The following is a 16,924-nucleotide window of genomic DNA, read 5'->3' as shown; positions in this document are numbered from 1 at the left end:
AGGTCGTCATTCGCTTTTAACGTTTCATCTGAATCATTTATAATTGTGTATCTACTGTCAATACTTTGTTAAAAAATTAGCAATGTGTTCATTATGTTGGAAGCCATAATTAGCATTTTCCAAAACGTTTTCACTTCAAGGTTCATTAGTTTTGGGATGCGTTTAATTTTCTATTTTAATGAAGAATGAATAAGTCTAGTCTAATTCCTATTAATGCCTGTTTTGCTTTAAATAATTAAGAATGCAAATAAAAACGTAACATGCCGGTTTGTTTTGCTACATATATTTTGTAGTCAAGGTGTTTCAAATCTTTACTTACAGCACCAGCTGTTCTTAAAATGTACGCCCTACAGTAAAATGTGGGAGATTTTTTTTAGGTGCAAAGACAGAGGAGTTAATTGTAGAGTCAAATGTATGAATTTGTCTAGCATAACTTTTGTTTGTAATTATTTATTGCTCTCTCCTAGTTGGCCAAGTAAAATTTGATCCACCTTTAAGAAAGGAGACCGAACCACATCATGAACTTGTAAGTAAAATCATACGTCTATACCACATTGCCTCTCGTATTCTGCTACAAAGTTTATTTAGTATTGCTGATGGTTGACAGAAGAATTTCAGCTGCTGACATAAAATATATCCTGCCTGGGTGAAAATTGATACACTCAAATAATTGGCTGAGGGCAAATAATTTCATACTCTTGAGGGAAACTTACAGTTTTGTCGGAGTGCACCCAAAGGGCTGATTCACTAATACACAATGTGAAATATGTGTAGATGTTAACCGTATCAATTCCCCATACATTTCAACTGCTTTCTTATTTTGGCTCTTAATTTTTGCCTGATTTTCTTTTTGTTTTCTTAAAAGATCCTGCATGTGGCATTTCCATTTCCAAAGGAATGTCAGTGCGTTTTTTTTTTCTTTTTTTTTTTTTTAAAGCTGAAGGTCCTTTTAAGAAGTAATTTGATTTAAATATAGCCTGCTTTTAGAAATTGAGATGGATTGTTTTTGTTGGTAATGGAGGGCAATATTTATCTAAATAACTGCGTAAACTAGTTTACAAAATCTGACTAAATACAATGTTCATATCTATTGTTCTTCAAACAGTTATTTTACCTTATTGTTGTTATAATCAACCCAGGGTTCCCAGTTAGGAAACTTCATAATAGATTGTATTATTACAAAAAAATGCATGTCTTCTGGAAGTATTAATTCCATCTAACACTGCGCAATGCATTTTGCACAGTTTGTCTTAACATAAATGCATGTTTTGAAACGTATTACCTTTACAACTAGTGCATGTTTTGGATTCAAAGTAAAAACGCGTACTTTTTTTGGGGGGTGGGGGGGGCAAGATATCCATCTATCTAACTTTGCATTTGCCTAACATTGTGTTTGTGGCATGTACAGCTGTCGACACATATTCTCTGCATACTCCTGCAATCTAGTGTTGTGCTTGGACGTGTCCAAATGTTTTTCCTGTGAAAAAGCCTTTTGAGTTACAAGGTATAGTTAGCCCTCCTATGACTAGTAATGCGTATGGGCATCAACTCCATAGTCCGATTGTTTTCTTCCTCCGTCTGAGTGTGATTCGCCAGGGTTCTGAGTCAACGCGCATAGTGTTTTGTTGGGGCATCGCAAATTCTCCATTCCTAATAACCTCAGACATCCTTATTCCATCGATTTTCATTGCCTCTGTTGTCATTGGATTCTCGTCTTTGAGTTCGGCGACACCACTTTTGGGGCCTTGCCCCTGTTGGGCATCTTCCCAGAAAGTCTCATGCTTGAGAATGCAAGCACCCTGATGTAAAAACACCTTTTCACTACTGTCCATAGTGCCACTCCAAGTACTCGTGGGTAAACCAACACACAATTTCCAACCACTGCTTGTCACTAGAGAATACCGAGGCCTCTTGCTGCGATTGCCTTGCCTTCTGCTCCCAAAAAAACTATCCGCAACCATCGGGATCGTTGGCTTGCTCGACATGTTATGGAATAGCACTGAGACAAAGATACATGCAGCATCTTTTCGGAAGATGACGAAGAAGAGGTAGCGAAAGGAGAGGCTGATGTTGAAGAACTTGCCCCTTTCAGCACGGAACCCAATTCCCCTTGGAATCAGAGGCCCCAGACCTGCGGCGCAGGCCAGCTTCAGAAAACCACAGCCGTCAGTGCTAGTTCGCACTATCCACTCACTCACTGCCCCTCTGGAGGCCAGGATTTGAGCCAACAATTGAAGATACCACCTTTTGGATCACCACTGTGTTCCAGCCATGGCCGGCAGCGACCTAAGGCTTCGAAGCCGACTCTGACCCTGGTGCCAAGCACGCCACTTAAGACTCGTTCAGCCTCAACACAAAAGTTGCCTTGGCGATCTCTGGGGTCTCCGCACCAAAGGATACCTCAAAGCTGAAAAACCGGTGGACACCTTGACTGATGTATGCATCAAAGCCAAAACAATGATCGAAGCTAAGACAGTCTTCGACTCCCACTTGCCTATCTATCCATGGCAGACTTTGAGTATCGGGACCTGCCGATTCTTCAACACCTTCACGAGGAACTGGATTCTTGACTGTAAAGAGTGGGCATCCATCTAAAGATGGGGAAAATCTCTGCAATGCCTGCACGAATGATGCAGGATACACCCCCCTTGTAACAGGAAGCTGACTTTTGAAGAGCAACTAGCTTTGGAACCCTCTCTACTTCCAAAACTGAAAAAGTGTCACGACAGGAGCACCAGTCTTATGCCTTTAAAGCCTGTTTCTTCTCCTCTTCCACCACCACCTCCTCATCCTCCTCTTCCTCCGCTGCCTCCACTGCCACCATCATGGGGGCCACAGTCTCCTTCCCTGGAGAGCTCTACTCATTCTTCCTATGGTAAGGGGAGCCCTCAGTTTTTAGATCCAAATGATGCTCCCTAAGACCCATCACCCCAGGATTCCTCCTTGGGTCAATTACGGTGTTGTCCTTACAGGTGACAGTGACCTCGAACTTTACCCTGCCAAACCTTCCCCTCCTGACAATAATATCTCTTATGAGGTAATCCACAGGGCAACCACCTTTCACAAGGTGTACCTACACAAGATCCCAGAAGAGAAGGACTTACTGGTAGAAATGCTTTCCCACACCTAGCATGCCGCACAATTCTTGCCCATGCTTCAAAGACTCAGTCAAGGACAGTTTCGTCATCCGAAGGGTTCACTAGAAATACAAGCCCTTGCCATCTGACCATCCCTACATTAGCGGCCAGTTCCTGCCAGATTCCTTAGTGGTGTACAATGCCCGCAAATGGAGGAATGCATAGGATACTGGGATGCCCAGCCACCAGATAAAGAGAATAAGATCGATGGGGCAGGGAAAAGGGTTGCCTCTCAATCTGCAACTCCTTGGCGAATCACCATATCTGTGGGATTGTTGTCTAGGTGTGACTATGCCCTGTGGGATGAAATGCGAGACCTAATACAGCATCTCCCAGACAGAGACAGACATTGGGCACAGGCAATTGTCTCCAACACTACCATCAGCATCTAGTGGCATACATTTCAGTGTATTGGTCCATAGGCATGCTTGCCTCTGTGCCTTTAATCTAGAAGTTCAGCAGCCTCTAGGTCTGTGGACACCCTTTCAACAGAACTTCTGGATCAACTATTTTGAGTTATTGGCAGTTCAATTGGCTCTAAAAGCTTTCTTTTGCCATGTGCATCACAATACAGTCTTAATCAAAGGAGACTGCATGACTGGCATGTCTTGCCTGCAGAAACATGGCAGCACACACTCTCCCCAGCTCTAGTCGCTGACGCAAACCTTTTGACGTTGAGCTATCCTCAACAGAACACATCTGCTAGCGGAGTATCTTTTGCGAGTGGATAACAACTTTGCAGACCTGCTCAGCAGGATGCAGCAACCAATCCATGAGCGAGAACTCCACCTCCAAGTCCTCTTCCATTACTTCCTATGTTGGGGGTTTCCTGGCATAGTCCTCTTCACAAACACCAAAAACACCAAATGCCAAGCCTCCCCTCTAGGTTTCAACCCCCACACCAGTAGTCCATGGCCATTTCACTAGGGATGAACTGGTCAGGGATATTTACCTATGCTTTTCATTCTCTCCTTCCATTTGGGATTCTGAAGCTTCAGCAAACCTCCCTCGCCCTCATCATAGTGACCCCCAAGTGGGCCAGGCAGCTGTGGTACACAACTCTCCTTGAGTTGTCTGTAGTGCCTCAAGAGAAGCTCCCCAACAGGTCGGTCCTTCTCACTCAACACCAGGGCACGGTCAGGCCTCCTAGTCCCGGGGAGCTTAACCTGGCAATCTGGGTCCTAAAGTCCTAGAGTTTGGTTACCTCAGTTTGCCACCTGAATATAATAGCACCATCCTCAAAAAGGCATGCTGTCCCACTACTCAAGCCTGTTATGTGACAATATGGAAAAGGTTGTACACTACTGTCTGCCCAAGTGCATTGATCCAATAAGGCTCACAGTGCATGGCATTATTTGCTACCTCCTTCAATTGCAACGCTCAGACCTGGCTTACACATCCATTCGGTTACATGTGGCTGCAGTGGTAGCAAGCCTATGTAAACAGTAAACATTCTTCATTATTCAGAGTCCCAGTAATTAAAGCCCTTATGGAAGGCCTCAAGAGTTATCCCTCCAAGAATATCTCCAGTTCTGTCTTGGAATCTGTGTATTCTCACTAGTATCATGTGAACCCCCTTTTTCACTCCTGCTGTCTGCAGTTTCTGTCTTGGAAAGTAGCATTTCTTATCATGATCACTTCCCTCAGGCATGTGAGCGAGATCCAAGCCCTCACACTGGATGAGCCTTTTTTAAAGAGCATGTTAGGAGGGCAGTTCTTGAAACTAATCCAAAGTTTTTACCCAAGATGATTTCTCCATTCCACCTCAAGCGGACAATAGAACTTGCGGTGTTCTTCTCACTCCCAGACTCAATAGCAGAGAGAGAACTAAACACATTAGAAGTAAAAAGGGCCCTCGTACTTTAGTGAAACATCAAAACCTTTTAGTAAGACGTGACAGCTGTTTGTCGCATACATTAAACTACACAAAGGCAGTGCCATTTCGAAAATAGGACTAGATCGCTAGCTTACTTAGTAACATTCCAATAGCTGATGTCCGAAAAGCAGCTACCTGGTCCACACCCCACACGTTCACAAGTGGGCCAGGCTGTTCTACGTACACTTTTACAATCTTCTGCAACATCCTTTGGCTAACCATTGCCTTGGGGAGGACTGCTGTACATTCTGTGCAAAGCGTGTATCTGCAGCTACAGATGCCCAAAATGGAAAATGTTACGTATCCTGTAAGCATCTGTTTGTGGCATGTAGTTCATGCGCCACCTTCCTCTCCGCAAGCATTTGGTTGTTGCAGATATCTTTCCTTTCTAATGTTCTTTCTTTCATATGTCTCTCTTTGCATGGTCATCTTTCTGCATTTTCTTGCTCCATCTCCATCCTCATCCGCTGTGCTGGAAAACAATCTTAACTATGGAGTCGATGAGCAGGCGCGTTGCCAGTCATAGGAGGCATCACTATATCTTGTGACGTGAAATACTTTAAAAAAAAAAAAAAGTTGTACATGTCCGAGCCCAGCACTAGATGGCAGGAGCATGCAAAGCATGTGTCTCTACAGTTCTACATGCCACAAACAGATGCTTACATGGTAAGTAACATTTTACTTCTACTTAGAGCAGCCTGCTTTTGAATATTTCCAGTTGTGTATGTGTGACTTTCAGTCTTGATGTAATAACATGGGTTTCTTGGGTTTCTGCCTGCTAAACAGCCCGACAGGGACGATTATATGGACAGTGCAGAGGAATTATACTACACTGCAAGATCTAATCTGGTATTTTTCACCTTCTGATTTTTTTTCTTTGTCAGCTTTGGTTTTATGTTTCTATTCTTTTCATTCAGAACTCTAACATTTTGTCCTGTTACTGTGTCCTTGCCTTTCTAGAACAATTATTTCTATTAAAAATTGTTTCCTTTGCTTTTCTACATGACTAATAGAAATATTGCTGTTGAAACCATTATTGTATTGGGGACATTTTCAGTTCGCCGGACTATATTCACTGCATTTGCTTCATAATGTTTTTAAATAAAGAAAGGAGAAACCTGTTAAGCTTTCTGACATGTATTTGTGTAGTTCCAAAAATTAAAGGAGTCATTTTTCTGGTCTCATTTTGTTAAGCTATTCTCAGCATTGATGCTGTTTCATATTGATGCAGAGGCTAAAGACTTGTTTTTCTCCTTTTTTTATTCTTCTGAAACCAGCCCAAATACATTGTGTGTTGTTAACATGAACTGTTTGTGCCCTTTAGAGCCTGCAGATACCACTTTAAATCACACTGACAGACGTCATGTTGATTAATGTTTCATTGAGGTTTTAAAATGCAATCTGACAGATAAATGACCTTTCTGTTTTTGTTGAATGTTGCTTGCTTTCCTCGTTATCTTGGTCGACCCTGTTTTAGAGCATCTAGTGCCATCTTTCTCAGTCCACTCAAAATTAAGGTTGATGGTAATAATGGGTCCTAAAAGATCCTTTAAAATCACAAATCTAACTATGATATATTTAGCATATTTCAGAACCTGTCTTAAAAATGTTGTCTACATTGTAAATAGAACGATCCTCTGGTTTTACTCTGCAGACGTTCAGCTAACTATGAGATGCAGTTGAAATGGCGTAGTAGATTTTGCTTAAATACAGTTTCTGTTGACTGCCTTAGCACAATGTGTGCATTGTTCCTTGTGGAGTTTTGTTGGTAAGCACCTCTTTAACAGGGTGAAGTTAAGTTGCACATTGCTTTATACATCACACATCGTGCAAAAACGAACATGGAAATAACGATTCTGAGGTGATAAATCCCAGAAAGAAACTCTTGTGAAAATATTCATCACTCAACACTGATAGTTTGCATGTTGATTCATTTTGTGCTTCTTTTGCAACATACTTTGGTCCTAAAAAATTGTTTGTATGTAGCTTAAACAAGGCTCACAATCTACCCTGCCCTCGCTACTCTGCTATTTTGAAACACTTGATTTCATGTTGGGCCTACATTGGAAATGTTTCCTTGCTTGGGAGGCGATACGATACCTTAATTTCGGAGACATCCTTAAAGAATACACAATCACAGCGTTCGAGCAGATGAAACATGACTTCCATTTGCAAGAAAATAAGCAGTCATTAATATAGTGAGACATTGAGCCATTCATGGCCAATTCAGGCTAGGAGCATTGATGGCACTGATCCCTTTGGAAAAAGCTGGGAGCTTGCATAAACAAGGATTTGAGGGTGCATGGGGGGACTAGGGATGACATTTTTACAGAGAGAATCAGGTGGCCTAATATGGAATGTCTGCAGAGGCACCTGAAATGTGTGAGGAAAGGACGACACTTTAAATATCCTCTAAAGTTTGCACTACACAGTGACTAGATTACATGCATTGGACAGACAGGCAGCTGGAATGTGTGTTGAGCGTTTAGGGATTATCATTCATATATTATATAACTCCCACAGATGCATGTGTTCTGGGGCCAGATATCAGATCACATAACACAAATCACCAGAATAAGATATCTAGGGCAGTCTTCGAGCATTCTACTGGGATTGGCACAGGAGATCAATTGTGGGAAAGCAAATGGCATCCTCAGCCTTGTAATGCTACTTCTACTCACCATCAAACAAATGTTCCTAGCAGGAAGGAGGCAAGCAAAAACACCAGTGATTTTAGACTGGATACACAGGGTATGGCATATACTGGATAAGGTAAAGATATCTTGTGAAAGAGCTGGCACATAGAGTAAATTCCCTTAGGATAAGGTTGCCTTTGTTACCTTTCTATCAGTAGTTGTGCTTACACTCACATGCCTCAGGACACTAGGGGTTATCCAGATCCTACCAGAAGAAGATATGGGGTGAACATACATAAGTAGTGGAAACACCTACTTTCAACTGGCATATATATACAGGTCAGACTAATTCGCAGATTTTATTAGATGAAATAGAAATAGCCGCTCTCCAGGGTGGGAGGGGTTTTATTGATAGGCTTTTATGCTTCCACTGCTTACTGTTCAAAAACAACTTTTTTTCTTTTGCGTTAAGCATTCCATGACAGCGCATGTGTTTTCGAGTGGCCTCCCTCGTGTTCTTCACTGCCCTTGAACTCAGTGTTGCTTGTGCTTCTCTCCACTCTCCTCCGTGTTGCATTCACATTTGGGTAGTTTCACTTGTTGCTTTCTTGCCGGTGTGATTCTCCTCATCTGCGTGCTTCTCGCCTGCTCTACGTTGCACTCTAGCCTGTTTCTTCCACTCCCCCTGTTGCTTATGTCCCCCATGCCTCTTCCTCACTTGCCCCCTTTGTGGTTCACTCCCATCCACCCTCTCCATGATGCATGCAACCCTCCCACCCCCGCCGGCGCACTTGGGGGAAAATATATTTGGCTTGTTAATTTATTTACACATTTGACTCGGTAAGTAAGACAAAAATAAAAACGACATTGTTGTAGGCACGCGAGTGTGGTGCCTGTGCCTACAAAATGACTCAACCGCCATGTCATAGCCCTTTTTAAAGACTTTTTTTTTTGGAGGTATGCTTCACAGCATCAAGGATGCTAGGCAAAGAGGAAGATGGGTAAAAATCATTGACGAAGCCAGTAGGTCCCAATGGTGAGACCTAGCGGCTTGCCGATGCATGTTACTTTTAGGTACTTATCGTTTGCTTGACTTTGTGACACTAATAACATGGTGCTAAAACTAATACAGACTTACATACGATGCTATATCTAGTGGGATTTTTTATTTTCCAAACACTGGTTAAAATGTCGCTTGTAGTATATCCTAGCAGCATGCCTGTAGGATCTACTTCTATTTATTCCCTATAAATACTAGTAGGAATGTCCAATACAAACAACTTAGGTAATCACTCGCTCTGTATACTGAAGGGAGAATGTGATTTTATTTCACTCTTGACTATGCTCATGCAACCAGTAGCAGGGGTGGCTGGCATGGCTCGCAGGCAGCTTCAGAAACAAGCATTGGAAATGCAATAGGCCTCGCCTTATATTAAGTTAAAGCCATTTGCTTTGCTAATGGTATTATGTAGCAAAGCAAATGGCTTTAACTTAATGGTATTGTATAGCAAAGCGAATGGCTTTAACTTAATAAAAGGCGAGGCCTATTGCATTTTCAATGCTTGTTGTTAATTAAACGCAGTGCTGACAGGAGGCCCTGAAGCATATCAGCTGGCTGTGCTAATTCACCAATCACACCAGTCTGTGGCTTGGTACTAGGCTCAAACACGCTGTGCAGTTACCCGGGTTCGCTGCCTGGGACTTTATTGGCATTTCCTGCCTAAGAGAGGTCTGGGCTACTGTCCACATTAAATGATTCCAGCAGTTGATGGGTGACTTGAAATCTCTAGACTGTACAACTGTTTAATCATAAACCCCCCAGACCCAATTACAGGCTTCAGGGCTACTTGGTGCACTTATCCAGGTAAAGTCGATGACGATGGTGGTAAAAACAGCAGTGCGGACGGGGGACAACCCAATCTAAAGCTTATTCAATTCAACTACTTCCACGGTATTTATCACAGTCCCCACAGACTGTCTAGGATGAGGCAAGCCAGCCATGCTGCTAGTATGAGATGCGTGGAAGCAGCAGGCATCTTTTATCACGTAACTGCTGCCTTATCCTCAACTACTGGCAGGCGATCCTTATGGTTTTAGCAGCTGGACTGGATACCCCTCGTGAAATGCTTATTTAGCAGTGACTGTTCAAACAGCACTTGCTGTTAACATGTACCCACGTTGAGAAAACAATTGCTTGCTACATGGCTCCTGTATTCTGCTCACACACGCCCATGTTTGAAATGGTGAGTGCAGGGCACAGGCACTAATAATGTGCAAGCTAACGAACGTGCACACTAGCACACGGTGTGCAAATTCGTGAAAGCTGCAAGTATGCATCAGTTAGATAGACACAGCCATGGCTCGCGCCATGCACGCTCCTACATCCAGTGCGCTTTCATCAACAGTGCACAGACTTCAGAATGATGTACAGTAGCTGATGATGCACTCATGCACTTAGTGCACATACAATGCGTTCGGTCTCCAATAACGACCAGACACATCTGGCATATGTAAGAAACAAGAGCTATCTATCACTCACACATTCTGATAACACTGATGATTCTGTGTACACTCACCAATCATGGCTGCACACATTGGCCAGGCTGGTGGAACAGGCTCCTGCGTGGCGTGCACAGAGATCTCAACACACCAACAAGCACTTTGTTGTGCAAGGGCCTTCATGCTATGCATCCAAGTAAGGGGTCTACATTAATGTATACTGTGTACACTAATTACTAACATGTGCATGTTCAATGTACTCTCCAAACCTATTCATGATACAGCAGATCATGGAAGCCTCCACCCTCGCCAATAAGGAACACACTTACGTGCACAATCAACGATGAACTCAACCCTGCCTCACGAATGATCGGGCACGCGCCTGAAAACTCACCAAGAGCGTGAATGCTTCTGCACGTGCACCAGTGATGTTGAAACTCCTACATGCACTGCATACATTCCGGTGCTGTGCAGACTTAAACACGCTGTTCACTGCGCTAACCGTGTGCACTCACACTCGATGCACACTCGGCAGTGATGCCAATCGTGCCACGCACACCGAGTGATACTGTGCATAAGTGTTGATTTTGTACATAAGTGCCAGTGACGTACAAGGTCGTGAAGCTACTCACTGTCGACAACCTGGTGCACATTCCTTCCGATTGTGAACCGACCAATAACGTTCACCCTGGCCAATAATGTGTGCAGTCCTGCGTGAGGCACACACTTAGCAGAGTCGTGCACACACAAATTATGTGCACTACACAACACCCACAGACAGAGCAGTGCACACCTCTCCGTGCTGTCAACACGTCAGTGATGTATGTACATTTGCATTACACTGGATAGTGCTGTACATTCATCAGCAAGGTAGTGCCAATCAAACAAGCTGTTGACATTATTCTAGCAGTGCACACACGCGTGCATACATACTGCAGTTCCTACTAAACGCAGACACATTACACGTGTGTGTTCTGGGAAGTGAAGATTGTAGATGCGCGCAGAGACGCATTCATATGCACACATACGTGGTAAAAAGCGAAGGCCCGCACACTAACATTAGAGAAAATACAATTGTATGTAGAGAATAGGTGGTAAATCACTGCACGTTTTTTGTGTGATTTGAGACGAGTGCACAAACACATACACGCTTGAAAGTGAAATGCAAATGGACAACATAGTTTGGGGGACCACCAAATCCAAATACATGCACAAAGAGTGGCGTGCAGGCACTGCCAGGCACACGCCAACATACACAACACCCACAGATGCACTGGCACCAGCCTCGTAAACTAAAAGCGAAGCTGCCGTGCAGACTCAGAGATCTACACACGCATACATGCACACACTGAATGGCACACATTTCTGGGACCACTGGCACTGCGCTACACACTGAAAATGGCAACAATCAGCAGTGTGCACACACAGCAAAATACTAGTACAGTGGCACACATCCAATCACTAGCACACATCCACACGCATGAACGCAGTCATGCATACTTAAATTGCCCAAAACAACCCATATCAGTTGCGTAAACCATACCTAGCCTGCGCCAACCCGCCAGGCCCCCGTCTCTAAAATACCACACCACTTACCTGAAGATTGTGTGGGGGTGGGGGGTACAAAACACCGCCTCCGGGAAGGGTCCTATACCTCCTGTGCCGGCATCCTGTCCCTTATTCCGGTGGGGGAGGAGGTACTGCGGCACTTGGCGTCAATCAAGGGAGGGGGGCTTAGTTGCCCTCACCGGGGGCCGGGAGGCGGTGCCACCCGGCGCTGCAATCAGCCATTGGCGGCCCTTAGGGGTTGGAATCTCACGGGGGTGGCGGCAGTCTCTGGTATCCACAATTGAATTTGAAGCGAGCGCGATGCAAGTCACTTAAAATGAATTCTGTAATGCTGGGGCCTTCCTCGCCCTTCCGGGTTGGGGCAGGATATTTACAGGGGGTGGCGGCGAAATCCCAGTCGCAAAATGATGCCTGATCCCTTCCAAAAATCCCCCTCCCGTCGCCGCTTGAAGAAGGATCCAGAAATGGCCGGCTCCCTGGAGGTGCCAAATAATCCAAAGAAAGAAAGGTGCCCCTTTTTTATGCCCTCCAAAAACAGCACCGTGCCCTCCTTTCATTTTTCTCTTTTAGAGCCGTCCCAGTTGGACTGGCTCACCTGACTGGTTTCTTATCTTTATGGGGCCATGTGTTTGGCCCTATAAAGATAAAACAAACTTTTACGCCAGCAGTAAGTCGAGGCAGCCAGTCCAACTGGGACGGCTCTAAAAGAGAAAAGTGTACGTCACTAGACGCTCCTTTCCAATGGCTGGCCACCGTTTAGCATAAACGGTGACGCCAGCCAATGGAAAAGAGGGGCGGGGCTTAAAGCCCACTAGAGAAATCTCCTAAAATCATGAAATCTCGCCAGCATGTCTGCGCAGTCTTACGCCAGGCGAGACCTAAAAAAGTAATAATAAAAAAAATAAAACTTACCTTGCCACCGCCGGGTCCCGCGCCTTCTCTCCTGCTTCCCTGTGTGCGACTCTAGGTCAGAGCAGGAGCCAGGCTCCCACCTCTAAGCCAATCACAACGCTCCAATGGAGCACGGCGCTCAGCCAGGGGCTGTAGAGGTGGGCATGTTCTCCATGCATGCTGTAATGCTACCTGCATGGAGAACAGGGGAGTGCGTCCGAGAGGGCCGACCAAACAGTCATTGCGCACATGAGTGTCTACCAGTCCTCCCCTGCAGCACCGCCTGCCCCTCATGCACTGCCGCAGCAGAAGGAAAAAATAAAACAAAAATAACATTGTTATTATCATTTTATTTTTTCCTTTCTTTGCTGCTCCTGACAGTGGGGCAATGCTTCTTGGCCTTAGCGTAGGAGCCGCCAATGCAAAGTAGTTGAGCTTTTTTCTTAAACAGTTCACAATACAGTATATGCAATATACTGTTTGATATATATTTCATCTTCTGTGACTTGCAACTTTTGCAAATTCTACTACTCGACCAATTTACTTCTCTGAATCTTGAGCTTACATATTATGTGATCCAATACGTACTACGCTTCGGTACACTTTTTCGCTACACCAATAATAACTAGTCATATTTATTCAGTCCCTTTAAGGTAAGGTACTCTCTTCAATTCCTTGCTTTAAGAGATGTGCACATTGTTTTCCTTTACACCAAACTTAACACAATTTAATCTTTGTATTCGTGATGCAGGATTCATTTTTTGACATAGCGTCATCATGGAAATGTCTTTAAGTGCGCTTGTGCTGGTATCACACAAGGATCTTATATATATTTGTTGAATAGTGATCAATCTTAATATTGTTCACATGTAGATGTTATACATGCATGAATCAATTTCAACACCAACTAGGTGTTTACCCTATTAATATATTATGTTGACCAAAAAATATGGTGGCCAATTAATGTGTCTCACACAAAAGGGTCTAGGGAAGCATGTGCTACAACTTTACTATACAGCTTCCAAAAGTAACTAAGCTCACACTGTGTATAGAGTAGCGAAAGCAACATAGAACCAGAAATGTAAGGTAGGTGAAAGGTAGGGGCACTGAGGTATTTAGGAGTAGAACCCTCACTCACCCAAGGGTAACATGCTTCATCATTGGGTCCCTCCACACATTGGGACCACAAGGTACCCAGTGGGGGCTACAACTTTCCAAATGGAAAGGAGCAGAAGTGTTTTAAGGCACATCTATGTCCTAATACCTCAGGGTTGGACTGAGGGGCAGAGTGCAAAGGAAAAGGTGAGTTAAAACTAACTCAATAGGAGCAAAACAACTTTATTAATATGCCCTAGAGGATAGAGATTAAAAGCACAGTGAGACCGGGTAATGGCTGTTCACCCTGTATAAGGTCAACATGTTGCTGCTGTGTGTGACTATGATGTTCCGGGCATTCTTCAGGACCAAGACTTTGTCACTCTGCTACAAACTTGTATCAAAATCATGCAAAATATACAATGTCAAATATACTCAGGACTGTACTCTTGACCACCTGTGCGCAGTGGCACCAGATTCTCAAGTGGGTCAGGGGGCCCCTAAAAAGATGGGTAAGGTCCGACTCTACCATCAAGATTTCCTCCGCACGTAGAGTTTTTACGTGTAGGCTTCTTCACTTTCAGGAAACTCTGGTGGGGGGCAATTTATTGAGCCCGTTTTATATTTTTATAAACTGTAGTTATTCATAGTGTTGCTCGTGTAGTTACTTTACTTTTAATGAATGCCCTCTCTCATCACCTGTGCCATGGATTGGTGAAGTTGCTTTATCACTAATGAAGTAGTCACCTTAGTCACATAGAAATGTACATATTTGAATCTAGAGAGATTTTATATATATTTATTTTCGGTCCAGATGTGCAACACAATGTCGAAGTGGTGACTGTGGGAGTCTTTGATAACAACTAATACATTTTTAGTTTTGAACTGAATTTCACATTCGATTGTCTTGACTTTAATGCTCAAGGACATTTATCACATATGATGGTTTTTGCCTTGAATCCCAAGGGCATTTATGCCATACACATCTGATTGGGGTTCAAACATGTTGGATAATTGTCTTGACACTCAGAGTTCTGTTTTTTAAAGACCCAACAAGGTGTCAAGTTTCCACCTTTGCTAGTTAATTTTCTGGAGAGAGGCTAAATTCATATGAGCAGCCACCAGACAACTTGTTACCAAGGTTATTGATATGAAGATTTAGTGAATCAAAATTAGCTGCTGACACATGTAATGGTATCTGCATGCCATTACAGTGATTTTAGGTAGGCCTAGGCGAAATTTAAATTACACTGCCCCAATTTGCATAATTTTGGTAATATTAAGTAACTGATGTACTGTGAAGTTCTTGACATTGTGCCATTACTCTGTTCCACCTAGTTACATGCTGTTTGCTGCACAATTTTACTGCAAGCATCTGAGTGGGTGTTGCCAGTTGGTTTTTTTGAGCTATGTTGTTTACCTTGGAATGCGTCCTTGCATCAAAAAATTGACACAAGTACGCATTTTGCGCTAAAACCTAACTTTATTTGCAACATTTTCCCGAATTTCTGCATAATTCCACAAAAGCAAATTTCATGAAATTATCACACTCCTAATTTTAGGTCTGAAAAGAAAGAGTACTTTCAAACTGAGACCAGCCTAGGACATTTCTACCATGTAGGCAGCAGGGAGCCACTTCCACCACAACTGAAGCAGTGGTCTCTTCCTGTGATCTGATTGACTTCACCTCTTCAGTTATTCTGTGCAACTAGTACAGATGCATCTACAACTTTTGTTTCACTTCTCTGCAGTCGAATGAACTATTGACCCTTTTACGTCCTAGCTTCTTGGTTGACGCAACTTTTCCATGTTGCTTATTTGGTGATGAAGACCCAGTCTAGTCTTTGTGCAATTTGGTTCCCAAACTTTAGTAATAGAAAGATTTTCATCATGTTTCGTTTTAGAAGCCAGGTGGCATGCCATAAAGAAAGCAGCACTATCCGTCTGCTACCAATATGTTTTGTACCAGTCAACTTAAATTCTTTGGTTTTTCCATTAGAATCGTTGCCCCCTGGATTTGCTTTTATGTCCGATACATTTCAGTATTTTTCAATAAAAGTACAGCGGTAGGGGAGCAGTGTAGTCATGTTATTTCCACCACTGAATTACTTGCATCATCTCCCAAAGCCACAGTATCCACAATTCATTTATTTGTTCACTACCATTGCTTTGGTTTAAAAAAGAAAAAAAAGTGCACACCCATTCACACAATCTTTATAATTTAATAGGGAATTAAATGATGATCTTTGCACCAAGGAAGTCATGGCATGTACTGGTTTCACATTGTTTTGCTCCTTGCTTGATAAAGAGACCAAAACATAAATTTGCCGAAGTTTTCACAAAAAACGGAACTATATGTGAGGCAAAATCAGTTTGCTCCTTTTTTTTATCACACATAAACGGCAAAAGTAGCGCAAACCCCTATTTGTCCTATCTTTTTAAACACAGTTTATGCACCAGCATTTTTAAAAAAATCTTTACCTCCTATATAAATGATTTATAACCAAGACTATATGCAACATGTTTTTAACAAATGACATACAATGCATTTTCCCAAAAACTTTTCTACAAAATAGGTTTCTCCATTTTATACTACTATAAGCAGCAAAATAGAGCAAATTGAAGTTGCCATGTTTATTGCAACTTATTTTTTCCATGTTCTGGTTGTAGTGTTCCCTGAATATCGTGGGTTTTTGCCAAGCCTTTGGCTGTTATATAGTGGTTGCATGCACAGAGGAACCAGGGATGAGTGTCCAGATTCCTCCCGTTAGTGATTTATCTGGAACTTTGCGAAGAATGTGGATGAAGAGCTGGGTATAAGTAATATGGTAGAAGCTGATTCTTGTATGTTAACCATGTTGATTGAGATATTTACTCACAGTAGCAAGATATAGTTAATTCCTGCAGGCTTTCAGTGAGCAATTTGAGGCCTTTCCACTTTTATTATAGTTTAAGATTACTATTTATCTAGTACATTGTATGTGCCTGACAAAAACATAGGCTTCTAATTTGAAGGTATCTTTTCCTTTCAAGTGGAATCCCAAAGCTACCACATATTTGGGCATTCGTATACCCCAGTCTCAATACTATTCAATGCTATTTGCCAAATTCTGCATAGGAAAATTAAACGGAACATTGGCTGATGCCATGCTTTGGCATTATCATGGCTAGGTATACTAGTGTCTACTAACATGAATGTCGTACCCACTCTTCTGTAGTTA

At 42.9% G+C, this 16,924-nt stretch overlaps 1 protein-coding gene across 8 annotated transcripts in view; it reads left to right on the top strand.

Moving 5' to 3' along the window:
* MAP4K3 (mitogen-activated protein kinase kinase kinase kinase 3) overlaps window positions 1-16,924 on the top strand; it is a 1,115,786-nt gene that overhangs the window by 438,752 nt on the left and 660,110 nt on the right. For 4 of the 8 annotated variants that reach the window (XM_085612071.1, XM_085612069.1, XM_085612068.1 and 1 more), the window contains 2 exons: window positions 468-526; window positions 5,800-5,862. In XM_085612071.1, coding sequence (XP_085468197.1) covers window positions 468-526; window positions 5,800-5,862 — 122 coding nt within the window. The remainder of the gene's footprint in view (window positions 1-467; window positions 527-5,799; window positions 5,863-16,924) is intronic. The other 4 variants (XM_085612074.1, XM_085612073.1, XM_085612072.1 and 1 more) reach the window with 1 other exon arrangement.

Source organism: Triturus cristatus, chromosome 6 (assembly GCF_964204655.1).
Source record: "Triturus cristatus chromosome 6, aTriCri1.1, whole genome shotgun sequence".
NCBI lineage: Eukaryota > Metazoa > Chordata > Amphibia > Caudata > Salamandridae > Triturus > Triturus cristatus.
Note: the sequence above shows the minus strand (reverse complement) of the source record. Positions and strands in the feature narration are given on the sequence as shown.